This window comes from Netta rufina, assembly GCF_964035555.1.
Source record: "Netta rufina genome assembly, chromosome: 1".
Taxonomy (NCBI): domain Eukaryota; kingdom Metazoa; phylum Chordata; class Aves; order Anseriformes; family Anatidae; genus Netta; species Netta rufina.
In genome coordinates, this window is record NC_140123.1 from 92397433 (window position 1) to 92416694 (window position 19262).

General features: G+C 47.5%; 1 protein-coding gene across 3 annotated transcripts in view; it reads right to left on the reverse strand.

Moving 5' to 3' along the window:
- Window positions 1–7149: 7149 nt before the first annotated feature.
- Window positions 7150–19262, reverse strand: part of PDE9A (phosphodiesterase 9A) — a gene marked incomplete at its 5' end in the record, with an annotated part of 40686 nt that continues 28573 nt past the window's right edge. For all 3 annotated transcript variants that reach the window (XM_084286794.1, XM_084286793.1, XM_084286792.1), the window contains 10 exons: window positions 7150–7301; window positions 8811–8906; window positions 9094–9222; window positions 9739–9843; window positions 10380–10493; window positions 11677–11833; window positions 12699–12781; window positions 13384–13488; window positions 16069–16155; window positions 18832–18906. In XM_084286794.1, the coding sequence (XP_084142920.1) occupies window positions 7251–7301; window positions 8811–8906; window positions 9094–9222; window positions 9739–9843; window positions 10380–10493; window positions 11677–11833; window positions 12699–12781; window positions 13384–13488; window positions 16069–16155; window positions 18832–18906 (1002 nt within the window). In that variant the 3' untranslated portion in view covers window positions 7150–7250. The remainder of the gene's footprint in view (window positions 7302–8810; window positions 8907–9093; window positions 9223–9738; window positions 9844–10379; window positions 10494–11676; window positions 11834–12698; window positions 12782–13383; window positions 13489–16068; window positions 16156–18831; window positions 18907–19262) is intronic.

Below are 19262 nucleotides of genomic sequence, written 5' to 3' on the forward strand. Positions count from 1 at the left end.
TGTATCTGCCAGTCTTGCATGCACTGAATGCTTAATTGGAGTTTTGTCTAATGAGGGCCATATGCAAATATGTATGCAGACCTATCTGCTAAACCTTCCTTGTTAAATGCTGTGTTGTGACTTCAAAATCATGCCGAAAGCCTGAACGCATTTAACTTCTGTATCCGGGCTGTTTTCTTTTTTCTGGATTTCTTATTTGCTGGCTTGGTTATGTGGCAGCAGTGTCCCATGCTTCGTTCCTTGGTTAGGGCCAGCAAAGTCCTCAGTTTTATTCCACAAACGCAAAGCCCAGGCAGGGGGCAATGCCCCATCTCCCTCTGGCTGTGCAGCGCCAGCTTTTACCTCCACCACGGATGGAGGTGCATGTTGGGGAGCCTCAGCGTGGTTCCCCCTGCCCTGCCCAAGTCTGGTTTTCCCCCTGAGGGTCACAGCAACACGTGCAGCCTCAAGGCTGGGACCCCTCCCCTCCAGGATGGCTGGGGGTGAAGCAGGGCCATGAGGTTTGGGTTTTGGGAGTGCCAGCCTCGCTGCCACCCCACGTGCTGGCAATGGCAGCAAGGTCACATCCGTGTTGTCCCAGGGGTTGGGATGGTAGAGAAAGGGCAGCTTTGCACCGAGGCAGCCCACACGTACCCAGGGCTAACCCAGGCACTTTATCTGCCCTTGGTTATCGTGCGTGTTTACAGAGGAGCTGGTTTTCAGGTGACTTGCTGGGGGCACCTGCACGCAGCCCTAGGAAGGCCGCAGCTGTGCTGTCCTCTCATCCAGAGGGCGAATTCAGATATGGTGGTGAAACTTTCTGCTGAGCTCTGAACACAGCAGGGCTCAAAAAAAAAAAAAAAAAAAAAAAGAAAAAAAAAGTAATAAAAAAAAAAATCAGGCAAAAGGGCTCTGATTTTGACCCCGGTGAATAGGGAGCAAGTCGTCCCATGCAGCGTACACGCTCTTTCGAAAGAATGTTCCTGGGACTGTCACTCTCTTTTACAGCCTGCAAACACCATTCTTACTCTGCAAACTCCGAGTTCCTCCTGTAAGTCACGCCACCAAGTCCCTCTTTGTGTACAGTGTGTCTTTAAAGATGATTATTGTCTCCCTGGTTAAACTTTAGCAGCTGGGATGAGAAAAGACCTTTGTCCTAGAGATAAATTCAGAGGTGCTATAAGATTATTACACTGGAAATAGTAGATTTAATCTCAGTTTTGAAATAAGTAAGGCTCCTGAGCTAGCCCACAGAGTTGATGTTTGAAAAAAAAAAAAGAGTCCTGCCATACTGATTAGGCAAATTTGTATTAATCGGCTTATAAACTTTTTGATTTAATTTTATGTGTTCTCCTGCAAAAGACAGGTGATGAGTCTTGATGGTGTACAGCACCGAAGTGAAGCTGTGCCTGTAATTCAGCACAGTTCAAAACGGTGGGTGCCCCTACCCCAGTGTCCACAATTTCCCCTTTAGTCGCAGCAGCTCAAGACATTAAATATGTAATTAAAATCAGACATAGACATGGGAATGCATTTTCTCTCCTGAAACATACTTTCCAGGGGATGAGGCTGGGTGCTGTGCTGCAGCCTTACCCCTGGCATGGGTGCTCGGCATGGGTGCTCGGCATGGTGAGGGGCTGGGAAGTGGCAGCACAGCCTTGGGTCACCATCCTGAAAATGGGTAGTGTGTCCTCTGCAAGCGAGGGAGCCAAGACAAGTCACTGCATCTGGAGATCTGCCCTTGGCAATGCACACAGTAGCCAGAATGACTGGGAGGATCAAAGTCTTGGGGGGAAAAAATAGCGCAGCCTGGAAGAAATAAAGTTGTCATTTATGGCACACACATCGCCCCGGTGAACTTTCTGAGGTACACGGTGTTTTAGATTCGTTAACCTGTAACCTTTAGGAGCAGATTCCTCCAGCTCTTCCTGCAGATACATGGCTGCCTCCGGGCAGCTGAGAGCTTGCTTGTGCCCAAATCCTGCCGGCCAGCCCTGCGGGTGCCACGTGGCCTGGCAGAGCACCGGCTGGGCAGTGGGGGAAATCAGCACCGTGTCCTCCTGTCCATGCTGTTTGGGCTCGCCAGTGCCCAGCCCAGGGGCTTCTTGCTGTCTGGGTTCTCCCTTCCTCCCTTGCCTCCCTGGGTTCTTGCCTTCTCGCTCCTCCGCTGGCATGGAAGGAGGTGGAGGAGGGACCCCAGTGGTGACCAGGAGCTGGGCCTGGGGGCTTCTGAGGGTGGAGTCAGGCAGGTTGTTTTAACGCAGGGCAAGGAAACGTCATGGAAAACATCCCACCAGCACCCCGCACAGTGTTTTCTAATAGGAAGACGGTGGGTTTGTGTATTTCAAGGGTGATTTTGCCTAAGGTTCATAACATTATGGGGACAGGAAGGTAATAACTCAAGATTGAAGCGACACAAACACTGCTATGCATATTAATTTCATTTAACTGTGGATTTATTAATTAAAAAACAAAAACAAAAACAAAAAAACATACCATCAAGCTTTCAAACTAGTGCAGAATCTTTAGGGGAGGGAAGGAGGGAGCTTGCTCATCAGATGGGAAAAGCCCGTCTGGCCCCCAAGCGCTGGCCATGGCAGTGCACAAGTGCTGCCACTGCAATATGCCAATTTAGAAAGCAGACTGAGTGCCACAGGGCAGATGGAAAAGTTCTTGAAAAAAACACACAAACAACACAACAAAGCATCCAGCACAAACAGACGAAGCTCCCCTTCGAAATGCCATCGCCACCGACCACCAGCCCCTTGGAGGAGAGGCTGGAAGGAGCAGAACGGCCCCAGAGCGAATGCCCTGTTGGCGTTACCTTCACCTTGCCAGGTGTCTGCACCCACGTCACAGCCATCGCAGTGTCACCGGGGCGGTCAGGGCTGCACAGGGGCAGAGCTGTTCCCATCACGATGCCCTCACCCTGCTCTTCTTCATGGGGACGCTGTGCCAGGAGCAGGCCGCAGGCACCCAGACACCAAACCGGGATGAAAATGAAAAACAAGACTGAAAAATTACAAAGGGGGTGCTATGCCAACATAATACCCTTCTGTTAACTGGAAATGCCAGAAGGCATGGCTCAGGGACACAGGTTCGAGGAGGATTTATGCATTTCTATGCCACTTTCCTTGTTGTGTTTTCCAGCCTGGAGCACGTCCAGCTAGCCTGCGCCTGGGACACCGCCGGGACTGTTCTTCTGGAAAGAAACAGAGCTGCTCCAGCCTTCGGGGACAGGGCTCTGCCGGGCCCATCAGGCAGGCAGTGAGCGTGTTTCCACACAATTTGGAAAACAGAGATTTTTCCTCCGAGGCATCGTAGCCAGCCTTGGCTGCGAGCGGGCTAGTTTACGCTTTCCAAGGCCTCCTGGTTCTACGTTTGTCTTGCACCAGAGCCAAGAGCAGTGTTATAAAAATGTCTGCAGACAGCAATCCTGTGCATGTGCATGTGCCTGAGCACACCTGTAATTCTTGACTACATGCCAGAGAAGTCAGGAAGCTTTCTTTCGGGGTGTGTGTGAGATGGGGAGAAGTGTGACTTCTATCTAGCAAGGGGCCAGATCTACCACAGCTGGATGAAGACAAGATGCTTGGCTAGCTGGTTGCAGCTTCTTCACTTATGAGAACATCTAGTAAGCTCTTTTGGCCAGAAGCTTCTCTGAAGTCATCTTTTCTGAAAATAGTGACTCTGGGCTCTCGCTCAGAGGAGCATTTGGCAGCCAAGGTGCTGTACAGAGGCGGGTCTCCTACTGAGTGGAGAGGGAAGCCCTGGCTTGGTGACTCGCTCCAGGTGGTATTTGAAGCCAGTGGCAGAGCTAGGCTCGTTATTCAGACCACTGCTGATTTCTTGCACTATTGTAGGACTCACATATGGACCAGGAGCCTGATGCCCAACTTTTTCACAGTACAAATTTCACCTCCACCTAAGCAGTCCCCTGAAAGAAAGAAGCAATCCCCTGCTGCACTGTTGCATTGCTCAGAAAAGTTGCACCTGACCTATTTTAAACACAATTTAGAAAGTCTTTGCTTCATGTTGTTGGCACTGAACAGCCTCGATGGCAAGGGGGCAGGGGGCCGTGCAAGCAGGGGCATGGCCCAGGAGGGCAGGACCTGCCTCGCAGAAGCCCTCACAGCAAACCAGAACGATAAGGATCGGAGAATAAGAAGTGTGCATGCTCCTAATGCCGCAAACCAAGCAGGAAGGTAAGCCCCGCTCTATCTTTGGACATTACCAGGGTGAGGGAGCAAGCAGCTCGCAGCCAGAGCCCGCTGTTGAAGCAGGAGAACGTAATGCTGCCTGACAGCACCAGGCAGCTCTGCCTCGCTCCCGCATGGAGCAGATGCCGTTGTTATCACTGCTCAGGGGCTGCACCGAGACGTACAATTTCCATGTGCAGATATTCCTCTGGCATTACATAACCCGCGTGTTTAACATGCACTGAATTTTCACTGCAAATTGGCTGCTGGGGTGTGGGGGGGGGCACTCAGTTTTCAAAAAAGCTCTTTCCTTCCCAAGACGTGCAGTTGCGCTATGGCCTGGGTTTGATCATGAAAGCCACACTCAAGAATGAAGTGTGCATGGGGCCGTGGGCTCTCATCATTAAAAAATAAATAAATAAAAGTCAAGTCCCAGGGCTCCTCGTTAGTCTTTCAAGCCGAACGGCGTGGAATAGTTGCAAACTGTTTCATGTTCAGCTTTCCCCACCTGTGTGGGAGCAGCAGTGTAGAGCTGTATGCATCGCTGTCATGATGCCATAAAGACCACAGGCCACATAAAGTCCTTTGCAAGGCACCTACCGTAAGGTAAAACAATACCAATGAGATAAAACATTCGCTCTTAGTCATCGGATTAGGGAGAGAAGAGATTAAATCACACTTCAGACATCTGTCTGGCTGCCTCCGAAAACTTTGTTTTCGTGCTAAGTGTAGATTTAAAATGTCACCCTGAAAACGTGTGACATTTTAATGGGCTGATTGCCAGGATCCTCAAATCTGTTCGTTTACATATGAATCACAGCATCAAATATTTTGGAAAAAAAAAATAGTGCAAGAAACTAGAATTATGAGAGAATGCCTTACCACCCCCTTGGTTAAGTGTATGTCAGGAGGATTGTCTCTTCAGAAATCTAATATTACAGAGGAAAACGAGATTAAAGAGCGCCGTGGCACTCCCATATATGCCAGAAGGTCATGATTACTGTGGTCTTTTTTACGACTGTCTATAAATAGCAGCCTGGACGTTCCCTGCTCTTTCAGTGAGCCACAGAGAGCATCGCAGCACCACGGCATGCATCAGTGCAGCCCCGAGGAGGGCTCTCCACGTGTCTGATGCAGCTCCAGTAAGGTCAGCGGGATTGTACCAGCATCCTCTGGTCATCTCTGCAGTGCACGCTTTCCAGTTTGCTCTGAAAAACCGATGGAGCCAAAGCAGGCAGCAAGAATCATCCATTACAAAGTTCCCGTGTGCTTCAATTAGGGAGAGCTGAGGAGCCTGCACTCTGCAATTAGCTACCAGTGTCCCTGATGAGGCGTGTGGGAGTTAAGCGCACGCATAAATACTTGCTGGATCAGGGCTTATGGTTAAAGAAAAGTCTTCCGGCTGAAACAAAACTTCCTATCAGGCTCTAACCCTTAAACAATTTTAGTGGGAGGAGGGTGCAGTCGAGTTCCTACAGCAGGTTTTCTCATCTAGTGCAACTAGCTCGGTGCAGGACTTGGCATGTCCTAAGCAATTGTTTATAGCTCCTGCACAGCACATCTGCTTCGGGAGCTGATTTGTGACGGAAATCTGCTTGAATGGAGATGGTAAATTTGATTTATTTGTGAAAAAGAAGTGAAGAATTCCACAGCAAAACAATCTGGGTCACAATGTACTTTGGATTATAAGATTTAGTGCGGAAGAAAAGGTCCAAACCACACAATTCAAGTCCAACTTTCAAGGACCGCAAGTTTTGAGGTTAATCAAAACTAGGGCTTAGTTCATTTGTTCGTGAAGACGCCTGCAGAGCTGGGAGCTGACCCCACGCTTGGATTTCCCATCTACCGTGGGATCCCCCAAGACTGTGCAAATCCAGGGGGCAGACCCTTCTCCAGCTTGCAGCAGAAAGCCCAAAGCATGCACACAAACAGCTGCTTAAAGGAGCAGGCAGCCTGGCAGGAAGAGGCACCAGCAGAGCGAGCAGGCTGTGGCTCTGTCAAGGAGCTCGGGAAATGTGCAAGCAGGACTCAGGAATAGCTGCATTGAGATAATATTGCAGTCTGTGAGGCTCCCAGCCTTTGCAAGGCATCGCTGCAAGGGATGCTCTTTCCGTGCGGCTCTCATGGTATGATTATATCACCAAAACTGTTTCTGAAACCTCTCATCTTAAGGAGACCAGACCCTCCCCTCTCATTAACAGCCCCTCACCTTGCATTCACTTGGGTTCACTCTGTGGACACATACGCAAAAGAAAACAAGTACGACACCCACTTCTGTAGAAGAATATATTATTTAGCAGATCAGTTTAAAAGTAAAAAAAAAAAAAAATCTGTACATCTTTGAAGGTTCTTCTTGGTGGTGGTGTTGCTTTTTGCTTCCATAAGGATAAAAATCTGCTTGCACAGTGGTGTCAGCGTGGTGCTCCCCCCCCTTTGCTTGTGCTGAAGGACCCCCTGACGCCAGCTGTACAGGGCCTCAAAGAGAACCCGCAAACCCATGAAGGTTTTTTTTTTTTTTTTTTTTTTTCTGACTTCTTCTAGTATAGAAAAACAAAATTGCTGGGCTTCTGAATGTACTGTGAACACTATAAAATTCAGAGAATAATACAGAGAAATGTGTCATTAGGGCCTACTTGGCAAACAAAAATATCTGCCAGGGCCCCTGTCAGAATACAAGCATCTGTTAAGCTATGCTGCAATTAGCATACCGCTGTACACGTATATGTGGTATCTTGACTAAAACAACTTTTTCTTTTGTTTTTGGACACCAGTGGATCATTTTTTTTCCAGAAACGGCTCCATTCTCAGCTCCACTTTGCCCTTAGAGACAGCAGGCCTAATTCCCAGTGGTGGCCAAAAACTCTGCAGGCGGGAGCTGTGCTGCAACCTGCGTGGCGTCCGCAGGGGTGGCAGCGCCCGGGCGGGCGGGCAGGGCATCCCTCCTTGCCACCTCTCCTCCTGAGTGGTCCCCGCTGGGTTTTGACGTAGTCGTCAGGTCTGGTTGGCAAATACAGTATTTCTTGGAAAGAAAATAACCTTAGGGGTTATGCTTTGCTCAAAGTCCTTCTCGTCTCATTTCTCGGTACTGCCGGTGGTCAGGCTGTCGTTTTTCTTCTGCTGCAACTGGGAGGAAGAGCAAAGCAACATTAGCATTGTGGATTTGCACAGCTGCTGTGAATCCAGCACTCATCTCCCCACAGCTTGCTATGGCACAGGCAACATTTCATCCAAACAGCACTGGGGCGAGGCCTGGAGGAAACAACTTGGTGTTCCTACCATCTGCCCTGTTATGCTCTAGGACTATTCGCTAACCCCTCTTGTTTCAGGTTATTTCTGAATTCAGGCAGCTTGTATTTTCCTAAGACCTCTTGTGTCAACAGACCGTAATTAAAGCTCCATCGGTTTGTATGAACTTTCTGTTTTGACAGCTTCTGTAAAGCAGAAGTAAAATTTCAGCTCAGGTTGAAAAATGAAGAGGTCTTGGAAAGTCTTGCACTCATCTTTGAGTTCTTCTTCCCTCCTTTGAGAAATGCTCCACTCTAAACTGAAGACTTTATTCTCATTTATAACTCAGCGCCCTCAAAATGTGTGGTCTTTGATTAACCAGCCTTAGGATTTGTGCTGCTGAGAGGCTTTTCCTCCAAACCACTTGGAAGGAGGTGGAAGCTACAGCAGAAAGCCACCACCATCCTCCTCATCCAGCCTGGGACATCCATGTGAATGAACCTTCAACTAGTGCTCCAGGGCACTTCCCAATTTATTTAATGACACAGTGACAGATAGTGTCCTGTCTACATGATAAATTCGTTCATGTCTGAGAAAACCCAGGAGTGCAATGCCTTTCAGGCAGGTTTTGCTGCCTGTCTCAGCACAGCAATGAAGTGCTGGAAGAGGCATGCAAGGAAGGCATACGTGCCTGCTGGGGCAGGCTGGGGCACCCACTCCTGGGTTTTGGCCTTGGGCTCTGCCCTGCTGATGGAGCCTGGAGGCCACACAGCTGTGACTGGAGGGAGCAAAGACTGTTACATGTATATCCGACCTTCCCTAAGCCTTACACGTCAAAACAAGAGGCTCTTTGTAAACAGGTCCCCACTCAGCCTGAGCTGTGGACGGTTTCATTTGCTTTGTGTTCAATCCTACTAGATGCTGTGTATCTGAGAGCAACCCCTCATAAAATTCAAGCCCGTCCCTGTTGACAGACATGTGAGTGGAGGTTCCTTCCCAGAAAAGATGTCTCGGTGGTGCAGTCCCTTGAACTGCCCAAGCCCAGGACATTTTCTGCTACCCAGTCCAGGCCATCTCCTTCCCAGGGGAAGGCAGCTCCCTCTTGGAAGAGCAGTTTGCTGTTGCTCTCCCCTCAGGTTGTTTTCCCTGGGCTTGTCCTCCAGGTGCCCCTCCTACAGGCATCTCCATCCCCACAGCCGTGCTGGGGTGGGTGCAGGCTGCTCGTGTGCATGCAGGCTGTTTGGTGTCACGTGCCTGCCTCCAGCTCAGTGTGATTAATGTGTTTCTCATGATTATGACTATGCTAGAAGCATTCCTACTGTTTTGAAATTAAAGGGCTATTAAATTACAGTGTTTCACTTATGAAATCACAATGTTTGCTTTATCAAGGAGATATTTATGGCTCACCTCTCTCATAGCATCATCTATCTGTTTTAATTCCTCATAGCGGTCCCTGGATTCCCAAAGGGGCTGGAGCATCACCTCCTCCACTTCTGGGAATAGCTGGATGAAAAACAAGAGAGAAAGCTGACGTCTCCTCTCGCATTCATTAACCCGTACATGCTAGAAGTGGACACAAGGCAGGGTGTGGAGCAAACATCCTCATTTCCCTGGCTAATTCAACACCCATCAGAGCCCATGACGAAGCTCTGCATGCTCCTGGTTCTGCCCCTGGCCTTGGCTGACCCACCTTTGTTACCGTCTCGAACATGGGGATGAGAACGAACTTCAGGAAGCCGATCTGCGCCGTCGGCTTGGTCACTTTATCGCGGTCCATGAAAGGTGCCACGGGAAGCCCCTCTGATTTTTCTCGGTCACTCTGGAACAAATCCAGAGTTAAGGGATGTTAATCTTGGCTGCAAGCCCATAGGGAGAGCAATGTACCAAGCAGACAGCTAGCTAAAGGGCGGTAGCCTTCAGGTGCAGATCTCAGTGGTGTCATAACTTACTGTTTCTATGCAAATTCATGGGCAGGGGAGTCAGAGACTGCACATGCAAAAAAGATATCCCACTGCAGACTTTCACCTACTGGCCTGTGGGCACTTTTTTTTTGGGTGGCCAAAACAATAAGGCACAGAGAAATTGTATTTTTGAGGAAAAAGCTGCAGATGCAGTGAGCTAGAAGAGTGTTGTCTTTCCTCTATGAATTGCAGTCAGTTGCATTCATTTGCTTTCTGAACAGCTTGTCTTGCTGACTTGCTTCTCCGGCTTTCCATAAAAGAAGCCTTTCTGTCCCAGAGCTAGCCCAGGCTGTCAGGCAGCCGAGCACCCAGAGCTGAGGTGGGATCCGGCCACAGCAGCCCATTGTGCGACTGCGTTGCTCCCTCATTCTTACCTGCATAAAATATTCCTCTAGCAAGCAATCTACCCAGGGCTCTGCAACTTCCATCGGGCGGACTTCGTTGGAGATATCGCAGCATTTTATCAGTATCATCTTCAGCTGAAAGAAGATAATCCTTTAATACTCCAGTCTTCATGCCAGCCCCTTTTCCCCTAGCCAGAACCCGTGTCCTTACAATGCAGTGGGAGGGCATGTTCTCAGACAGAAAGGACAGCTTTAGAAATAAATCAGGGGTCTCGAATGGATTCTGTTCCACTCTCCCAGTTACCCTGTGTAAACCACTTCTCCGCGCTCTGCCTTGTTTGCCCTGCCTGCAACACTGGGATGCGATCCAGCAGGATGTGTGCTTCCCTGCTGTGTGAAGAGGTTCGGTCCCAAAAGGCCATGAAGCTCATTGTGAAGCAGGGCTTAGAGGCTGTGGGGAAAGGCTTCCCTGGGTGTTGAAGACTCCAGGACTTTTAAAGCCGGAATAGTCTATTTAATAGAGACTAATTCCAAATTGAAAATCATTTTGGTGGGGCAGGGGATTCTTTTTTAACAACGAACCTTGGATCTTGATTTTTAAATAAATGAATATTAATCTACAAGATTTCACACTGTGCACAGAAAAATGATAATCCACAAAATCTCCTTACACAGGTCATGTGTTCTTCATTTGAGTAATCAAAATTTTCCATTTTTTCCTTGAAAGAGTCCAGTATTTCTGCATGTCTCGCCATGTCTGTAGCCAGGATCAACGTAATTATCCCCTAGCAAAGAAAACATGTTCACATATAAACTTGACATTCTTTACAAAGTCTATTATTGCAGAGTAAAATAGGGTCTTTCACACATGAAAAACCTCATGTATTACTACATTGTTAACACAATGTAGACTTGGAACCACCAAACAAACTGGAAAAGGGTAATAGAAAGTTGATGGCATATGAAGATCTCGGTTGGACAGATCTGTGACACTGGTGTGATATTCCAAAGGTGCTAAGGTTTTTCCTTTCTGATTGACTAAGTGTGGAAATACAAACTTTACAACAGGATGCTAAAAGCCGCTCTCTATTTGCCAAGACCCACTTTTGTTCCCTTGCAAAGTGGTGCACACTTTGGTTCTGACTCTTAATGGAGACAACAAAGAAGAGAGAAAGACCAGCAGACCAGCACTACTACCAGTAGTAGTGCTCATCCTTCTTGGATGAAGGGCTTTGAAATAACCAAGCACAACCAATATGTTAGGAGCTCCATATCCTTGTGCAAGGCATGGCTTATGATGGGAAAATATGTGGTTAATTTAAAGTTGTGGGTTCTCATGCAGATCAGTCCCTTTTGGGCCCATGCCTGCTTCCCCTGCACCAGCAGAATCAGTGACTCCAAAAGGACCAGCGTGTGAGCCCTCACATTGGTCTGCAATTTCAGTTGGTGTGAAGGAAGCTGTAATGTAGAAACTAAGAAGAAATTTTGGTCCCTAGTGCTCTAATGGGAATTCTAGCATATTTCCCTTTCTCAGGGATAACCGTGACAACTCTCAGTCCGCCAGAGCCTCTTCAACTGTAGAAGTGCTCTGCTGTTGCAAATCTTTTCCCATTTTGAAGCCCTGCTTTAAAATTAATGCAACGTTCTCTTAAAGCATAAACTTCTACCACGAGAGCATGATCCTTTCCCAGACAGAGCTAATCGGCTCCTTCAATAACATAAATAACTACACAAAAAATGTCATGGGCTTTAACAGTCAGGATGTGCTCATTATTTCTCAGCAAGACATTCCAGGAAGTGCTCCTGTGGACATTTTCCAAGAATCCCTCTTGGATCCTCCCAGTGCGAGGGGCTTTTTCAGTCTTACCTTCTGGGGAATGATTCACTTTGCAGCATACAGCAGGGAGGATGTGCATGCTGCATCTGCAGGAACAGTCTGTATAGCACAGATGGGACCAGCATTCGTACCTGTCTTATCTGCTTGAATTGGTCCTGGTCGACATTGGAGAAAATGTTATATTCTGGCTGGGAAATGATCTGGAAAGCCACAGCACAGTGATGGTTCTCCAGTGGGGAGATGTCATTGTAGCGTACTGCCAGCTCCGTTCGTGCATTTATCTGATAGCTAATGTACAGAAAGAAAAACAATGAGAGCTCCTGCAGACTCACACTAGCTGCTCTAAATCACGCTGCTTCCTTTTATTTACATTCTTCTGAATACTTATTCAATTAGCTACAGTTTGGCTTTTGATTGTTAATACTAAATCAGATTTTTAGAGAAGACAGATAGGACTCTAACATCATCTCAGACACTCTTCCTCCGTCTTTTTTTTATTTATTTATTATTTCACCAAGTCTCTGTAGCTTAAAGTCACATAAAATAAACACAGAAGGAGCTGTCTGGGCTTCATCCAACCCCCACTGATGCTGATGGACAGATTCTCACAGATCTCAGTCGGAACTGAGCTCTGCCCTTATTTAATGAGTGGCTACAAATAAATTAGATCATCTTCCTCTGTTCTTCACACAGGCATACATGCACACAAAAGTGACCATGTGTCAACAAATCTGATTTCCTGACACGGTATTAAATAGGAGAACATACATTTCATAATTAATAATTACGAAGTAATGTGCAAGTCAAATAACCCTTGGCATTTTAGTGCAATTATTCCATCTTGGATGGTGGAGCTATACGCGTCTATGCCTTCATTCTCTCAGCTGTGAAACATTTACTTTGTTTTCTCAGGAGCGGGGGGACTAGCTGAGGCAGAGATCTGCAAAAGCCTTTCCCTTACAGAGCCAAGGCCAGCTGGCAGCCCCCATCCAGACCTGAGTTTTCTGCCTTAGCCCATGCATGAGTGAATGGCAGGGCCTTGGGGGAAGGTCGTTGCCAGCTCAAGCTGTGAGAAGGAAAACCTGCTCCACCAAAAATGCCAGCTGGCCTTGCCTTCCCAACAGGCTCTAAGGCAAGCACAAGGCAGACTTACGTGTTGTTATAGCCCGGATGGTCCAAGTCGTGGCATACTGCCGCAGTCATGAGAATCAAGATGTCGATTTGGGAAAATTTATCCTGCAAAATACAAAACGTTAATGTAGCATTGCAATTTCTACTTCGCCTGTTCCCAGAAATTAAAAGAAGTTAAAAAAAACACCTACATTTACATTTCAGAGAGAAGCAAATCTGAGCAAAACGAGGTATTTTTCTATACATCCATTTACTTCAGTCAAGAGAGAGAATTCTGCCTTCCCTTCCAGCAAAAATGACTCAGATTTGACTTTGTTGCATTAAATAGCAGCAGCTCAAAGGAGCCAATTTGCTTGAAACTTGCTTTTACTTCAGAGCTCATATAAAAGCACGGAGATAGCAGCACAGGCTCTTAACAGGTCATTTGGGCATCCTGATTAGTTAAGGTAGGGCTGGAAGGTAGCTGCCATTATATTCTGCATTAACTAAAGCCATGGCAAGAGTGGGGAAAAAAATAAAACTCAGTATCTCTACAGCTTCTGAATAGGATGAACTTCAACAAGTTCATTCAAACAAGTTTTTCTCCATACTCCCGGCAAGAAATGACAGAAGCTGAGATGTATAACTATGGATTAAAAAAAAAAAAAAAAAAAAAAAAAGGCTATTTCTGACTGGATCAAATCTGGTTTCTACAGAAAGACACATACCTGGAGACTGCAGAGCGAGATCATGCTGTACATCATCTGGGTCACGCAGAAGCAGTGCCGGAAATTGTGAAAGGGGTTGTTTCTGTAGTTGTCATGAATGCACAGCTGCAAAGAGAGGGAGTGGAGTGGTCAGAAATAGGAGAGCTCTTTCTTTATAAAAACGTGTGTGTGTATGCTTCATGCTGTCCCCGGGGGCACCCTGTGTCCCCACAGGAGTCCTGTGGAGCCCAGCATCAGTCTCTGTTAGGACAGGGTGACAGCACAGGGACCTGACACTGCCTTTAGAGGGGAGGATGAGAGGTCACTGCCTTTCAAGAGTCTTCCAGCAGGTAAAGCCTGCATCAGCTTCTCCCTCCGACCAGCTGGCCCCAGGCAAACATCCCAGCACAGCTGGAGGTGCATCTCAGGCTGGCGACAGGGCTCTGTGCTCTCATCCTGAACTGGTGGGTAAACAGCAGCGCTGGGGCGTGGAAAGAGCTCAAAGTACATCGCCAGTGCCCTCTCTTGCACCTTTATAAAGGGTGAATTTACTGCAAGAATCCTCATGCCCCACCAGGATCCAGCCCTTCAACCAGGAAACCGAATTCTAGGAGGTTTTAGACGAAGTCAAGAGAGCTGTGGGCTTTCAATGCTTCTGAAATATTTGGGGGGCTTCATTGCAAAAGCCGCTCAGCTTCTTCTTCAGCAGGGACTTCAGAAATGTCACTTCATTTTACAACAAACAACAACTAACGCCCTGCTATAGCTGACAGCCGGGCTGGTGGGCGGCATCTCACCGCCACCGCACCGGCACCGCGGTCGTGCCCAGGCACCGTGCAGCACCGCGGGGCTCTAACGTATGCATCCAGCAGCGCAGCCCCGAGCATCCCAGGGGAGCCCTGACTCAGAGCACTGGAGGGCTGGAGTGACTGGGCTGCGTTAGTCATCCTCCCCTCCGCTTTCTGAAACGTTTCTGCAGCCAGTGGATGTGGGAGCAGGAAGGCAGGCGTGTGCCAGAGGCGGCTTTTCCTCACCCACTTTCAGTTCAAACCGGTGCCCACGCTGTGCCTGGGGAGGTAGCACAGGTGGAAGCAAAGTCCTCCAGGATTTTTTTTTTTTAAAGCATCTTTCTGTGAAGCCGGTGTTTGAGAATGGAAAAATACATAAAAAAAAAACCACACCTCCCCTCATTATTCGCAAATGCTAGTGGTAACAAACTACGTGGAGATGCAAGCTAATGGGAAGCTGCCTGCCCTAGTGCTCGTGGGTGGCATGTTGGTGTGTGCTGACGTGCCACCTTGTTGCCTGTGTTTTCAGGCTGTGAGACAGGAGGAGGAGGATTTCTGTTTCATTTGCTCTGTGCTAGCCCTGATTGTATTGGGTTTCATCCTACCCCTTCCGTTCAGCTGCTTTCTAAGGTCAGCAGCACCAAGCTTTTCATCTGCCTTCTTCGGGGAGAGATTTCCCAGTTCCTGATCCTTTTTTTTCTCTCCCCTTTAATACAGTCATAGGATTTTTCTAAAATGGCTTAACCGATCCTACACATAAACTCCAGCTAAGTTTTATGCCTTATCTAGAGACCTCATAGTAACTGTAGTCCCCTTTATCCCTTCTTCCAGTCTCTAATCACCCTAAAGTCTTCAGCCTGCAGCAGCACCCCAAGCCGTGACAACCTCTGCCCTGTGCATGCTGGTGCCCAGGTGCCTCTGCTCTTGTTGAGATGATGCTTTGTGTTTCCTAGCCACCTTCTCTGAAAGTGTGGAATTTGTTCAGTCCTTCCTGGGGGTCTACATCAAGCATGTAAAACAGCCAAACTGTCCCCTCTATTCTGTGCACAGTCCTCAGGAGGAGACTGGCAAGACATAATTCTTCTCTAGAGAAATTGTACAAGACATCCACATACTGAACATGATGTTTTTAAGTCTTGTTTTGATCAATTTTCCAGGTGGATGAGCAAGTTCAGCTAACTGTAATTCTTCAGAGCATCCCTAAATCCTTCTTAAACAATCAGCAGAACATTTACTGCTCCACATCCTCTAGGAATATGATAGGTTTTTCTGAGAAAGCTTTTTTTTTTTTTTTTTTTTCTTTTTTTTTGCCTGAGAAAGTCAATGCTTTTGGCAAATTTTGTCTTGCAGTCTTTCTTGGACCTGACAACACTGACTTTGTAATGCTCCAGCATCTCTTCTATAGACATCTTAGTTTTGCTATGATCTTGTCTTTCATGATTTGCATCTCTGCCAAATTCTCAACATTAAAGACCAAAGGAAAAAAGAGAAAAAGGAAAAAAAAAAAAAGTTATTTAGCTTCTCAGAATTTCCTTTTCCTTCCGGCCTTGCTCTTTTACTCCCTGTGATTAAGCACACTGAACAATTATTGCAAAGACTATTTTTTTGACCATATCTGAAGCTACTCATCTTGTCTCCACTTACGTTTGTTTCCAAGAGCGCTCTCTGGAAATGAACTGCTCTTAATAATAGAAAGCTCAGCAAACAAATGCAAGGCAGTTAAAAAATTGTCATTGAGAATTGTCATCTGTGACCACAAGAATGCAAACATCTGCTGAAGGATTTAAATTTTAAGAATTTGTATAGATTGCCTGATTTCAGTGGTATTACTTGCGTAAGCCAAATTAATTCCTTGCGTGTTTCACTTATTGATTTTAAATTTGAAAAATGGCAAATATCAGTAATTTGAAATACTTACCAACCACCTCTTTAACGTGATAGGATTGATGTTGAAGTCTTTCACCAGCCCGAGATCATGGTACATATGTTCCAAACAACTCAGCATCTGTAGGCAGGAATAGACAGGTTATTGGCTCGGTAAATATCGTCTGAGTTTACAGTATGTTGCAAAGTGAATTTCCTCCTTGCAAGCATTGAATAATTGCAGGGCCCTCTTGCTAAGATGAAAGAAAGATGTTCAAAGATTGCATGATTAAAGACAGTGCAAGAGGGGAGGCAGAGAGGTTCTGAGAGCTTTTTGAAGTAGGCAGATCACTGTGGACTTCACAGGTTTTGTGCTGGGCTTTGAATCACACCAGCTCTCTTTAGTAATTGTGATTTGTACATATCACAGCAATTTCTTCTCGTGCAAAAGTATAGCCATTTTTCTAATTCAGGGGGGATGTGGGCTTGTGCTAGTTCTCAATGAAATCAAGGGATGGAAACGGCTGAGGTCCTAGCTGCACAGAAACTGACAGCAGAAAGCTATCCCTCAAGAAATGCGTGCTCTGGTTCGAACTCTGCAACACTGCAGTGGGTTTGGGAACATCCATCCACTCCCTTGAACTCTAGCTGTGACTCCCAGCAGCTGAAAGGCGAGGGCGGGCTGCTCCTCCGAGACAGCATCTGCTCTGCAGTGGGAAGGGGATGCAGGCAGTTCAGCCCTGCCGCTCCCCGTTCGTCTTCTGGGTTCGAAAACATGTTGCAGACGAGAGGTATCGATAATCCGATGTGTCTGGGCACACAGCAGCTGCCACCCGCCAGACACGAGCAGATTTCCGGGAGTTCAGGAGCCTGCGTATCTGCATTCCCATTTCTGAGGGCAAAATCTGCAGGGGGTAAAGTGCAGCCGTGATACGAGGCGCTGCAGTCCTCGCTGGAGACTGATCCGGGGGTTTTGATACGATGAGTGCAATGTCACCAATGTGGCCTGGGAGATATTTTCAGTCAGTTAGTTTTGTGTTATGTAGGCTCTTACAAACACTCCCAGAAAAATGACTTCATCTGATGAATTTTTATATGTATCCAGGGAATATACATCGTTCATGCAGAAACAAGGGGGCTGATTTTGAGTCATTCGAACAGGAAGAAAAAGTTTTTCCTACAGGACCCAAGGGACAATGCCACAAGCTGCTCAGTGCTCCCAGCGTCTTGCTGTAGACCACCGTGTCCTGCCCCTAGCCCACCTAAAGCAGAGAAACTCAGGTTCGTAATCTGCCTGCTCCACGTGGGGCATGCAGACAAATGCTCCTTGCTAAACAAGCACTGGCAGAATCGAAATACTCTCTGTAAACACAACCCAGAGCTGAAAGGGTGAGACAAACCCATCTGGTGCTCTGCTCACCCGAGCTTGCACAGTATCTTATTGCTGAGCAGCATGTCTCCTTGCAGGGCATGCCTAATCTCCACACCCTCTTGTTAGCCTCCTTCACGCCACCATATAGTGTTTCCCAGCACTCGGAACGAGTTGCTGTGCTAAAACACTACGCCTCAGCGCACAAGAATCCGTGGATAATGGTTTTTTGTCTCCATTTTGTCCCTATTCTTTCTTAACAGGCAGAGCAACGAGCCAGCAGTGCTGCGGCCCACCTGGCAGGTCGTAATTCTCTTGTGTGTTAGACCTGACAAGAGCTGAAAAGTTGGGGGCGAGCCATTTTGCCTGGGCAGCCGTATGGCTGTGATACAGGGAAAAAGGGCTGGGGGAGGGAGCCGTAACTGCTGAGCACCAGCCCCAGCTTGGCACAGACCGTGGGATGTGCTGCCAGCCTCTGCCAGTGGGAGACTGACCCAAAGCCACCGGAGAGCCCTTCTGCTCTTCTACCAGCCAGATGCAATATCCGACAGGAAGCATGCTGTTCCTGTGGGAGGGTGTGGGGTGTTTTTCCATGTCATGTTGCTCTAGAGGTGCTGAGCCAGAATGACTCTTGCACTCGTCTTATTGAGACAGTAATTAAGGTAATTGCTGCTGGAGGTGCTGCTAGAACGTCCCACTCCTTGCCTCGAGGAAAGCCCAGCATTAAACCCCTGGTTTAGCCCTGCTCTCCCTTACATTTTTCCTAGGTGACATTTGCTCTTATTTACTGAACCTTGTTTTAGATTATATTATAAGCTGACCATTACGGGGGCATCCTTCGCCTTCAAGTTTCTGCAGAGGTCTACACGTGAGCTTCCTAGGAGCTTCTGCAGTACAGGTGACGAACAAAGAATAACACTAATAGCACTAAAAACTTGCAGCAGCAATAGGAAAAAAGAAAAAGAAAAAGCAGTAAGAAAATACTGACAGGTCATGCATGCTGGTTGGCAACCTCTTCACAATGCACTGCAGAAAAACCCTTTCCTAAAAATGTATGAATCAACACTTGCACCTCTGCCTGCCTTCATACAGCAGCACTCAGCTTCACTGATTATTGCTGATGCCCTTAAGCACGTGCTTTGCTAGGGATTGATTTTTTTTCAGATGAAATGGCACAGGAGAACTCCTGTGGCAGCAATGATAGTGCACTGGTCATTGTGAGACATTAGGAAAAGATTAAAGGGGAAAAAAAAAGAGGGGTCAGAATATCATAATTAGCATTAACTCTCTGGCATCTGGTTGGGAAAAGTACCATGATATGAAGATGAAAAAAATACATTGGGTAAGGCGCAGAGAAGGGAAAAAAATGCTCTGGACTATCTGAAAGGGCTCTTCTGGCCTTTCTGGCTCTCAGAAAAAGTGAAAACCCAGCTAGAATGGCATTGGTACCTCGTTGGGCTCCCACAGCCAGACGTCAAACGTTGGTTTCCGAAGTGCTTCGATGGTCTCCTGGGACAGCATGTACTGCAGATAAAAAAGCAGCCAGCATTAGCAAGGGTCCCCTGCCACCAGTTCCCATCCACACGGGGTTTAACCAGATTTCCCAAGCAAAAAGCAACACATCTCTCCCTCTGCCTGCCTAGCAGTGGGCTGCTGATCGGCGGGGGTCCTCGCAGAGTAGGTTTGGGAGGAGATGGAGGAGGATGGAGGTGTTATGAGTGGGCTTGCAGGTAAATCCAGCAAGGGGATGGAAAGGGCATGGGTGTGGATCTGTCCCTGACTGCACCGACTCCTCTGCCAGCTGAGCATCGCGACACGCGGCGCAGCCAGTCCTGGCGGGATGCTGTGGAGCGTCTGTGGTGCTTGTAGCACTAAATTAG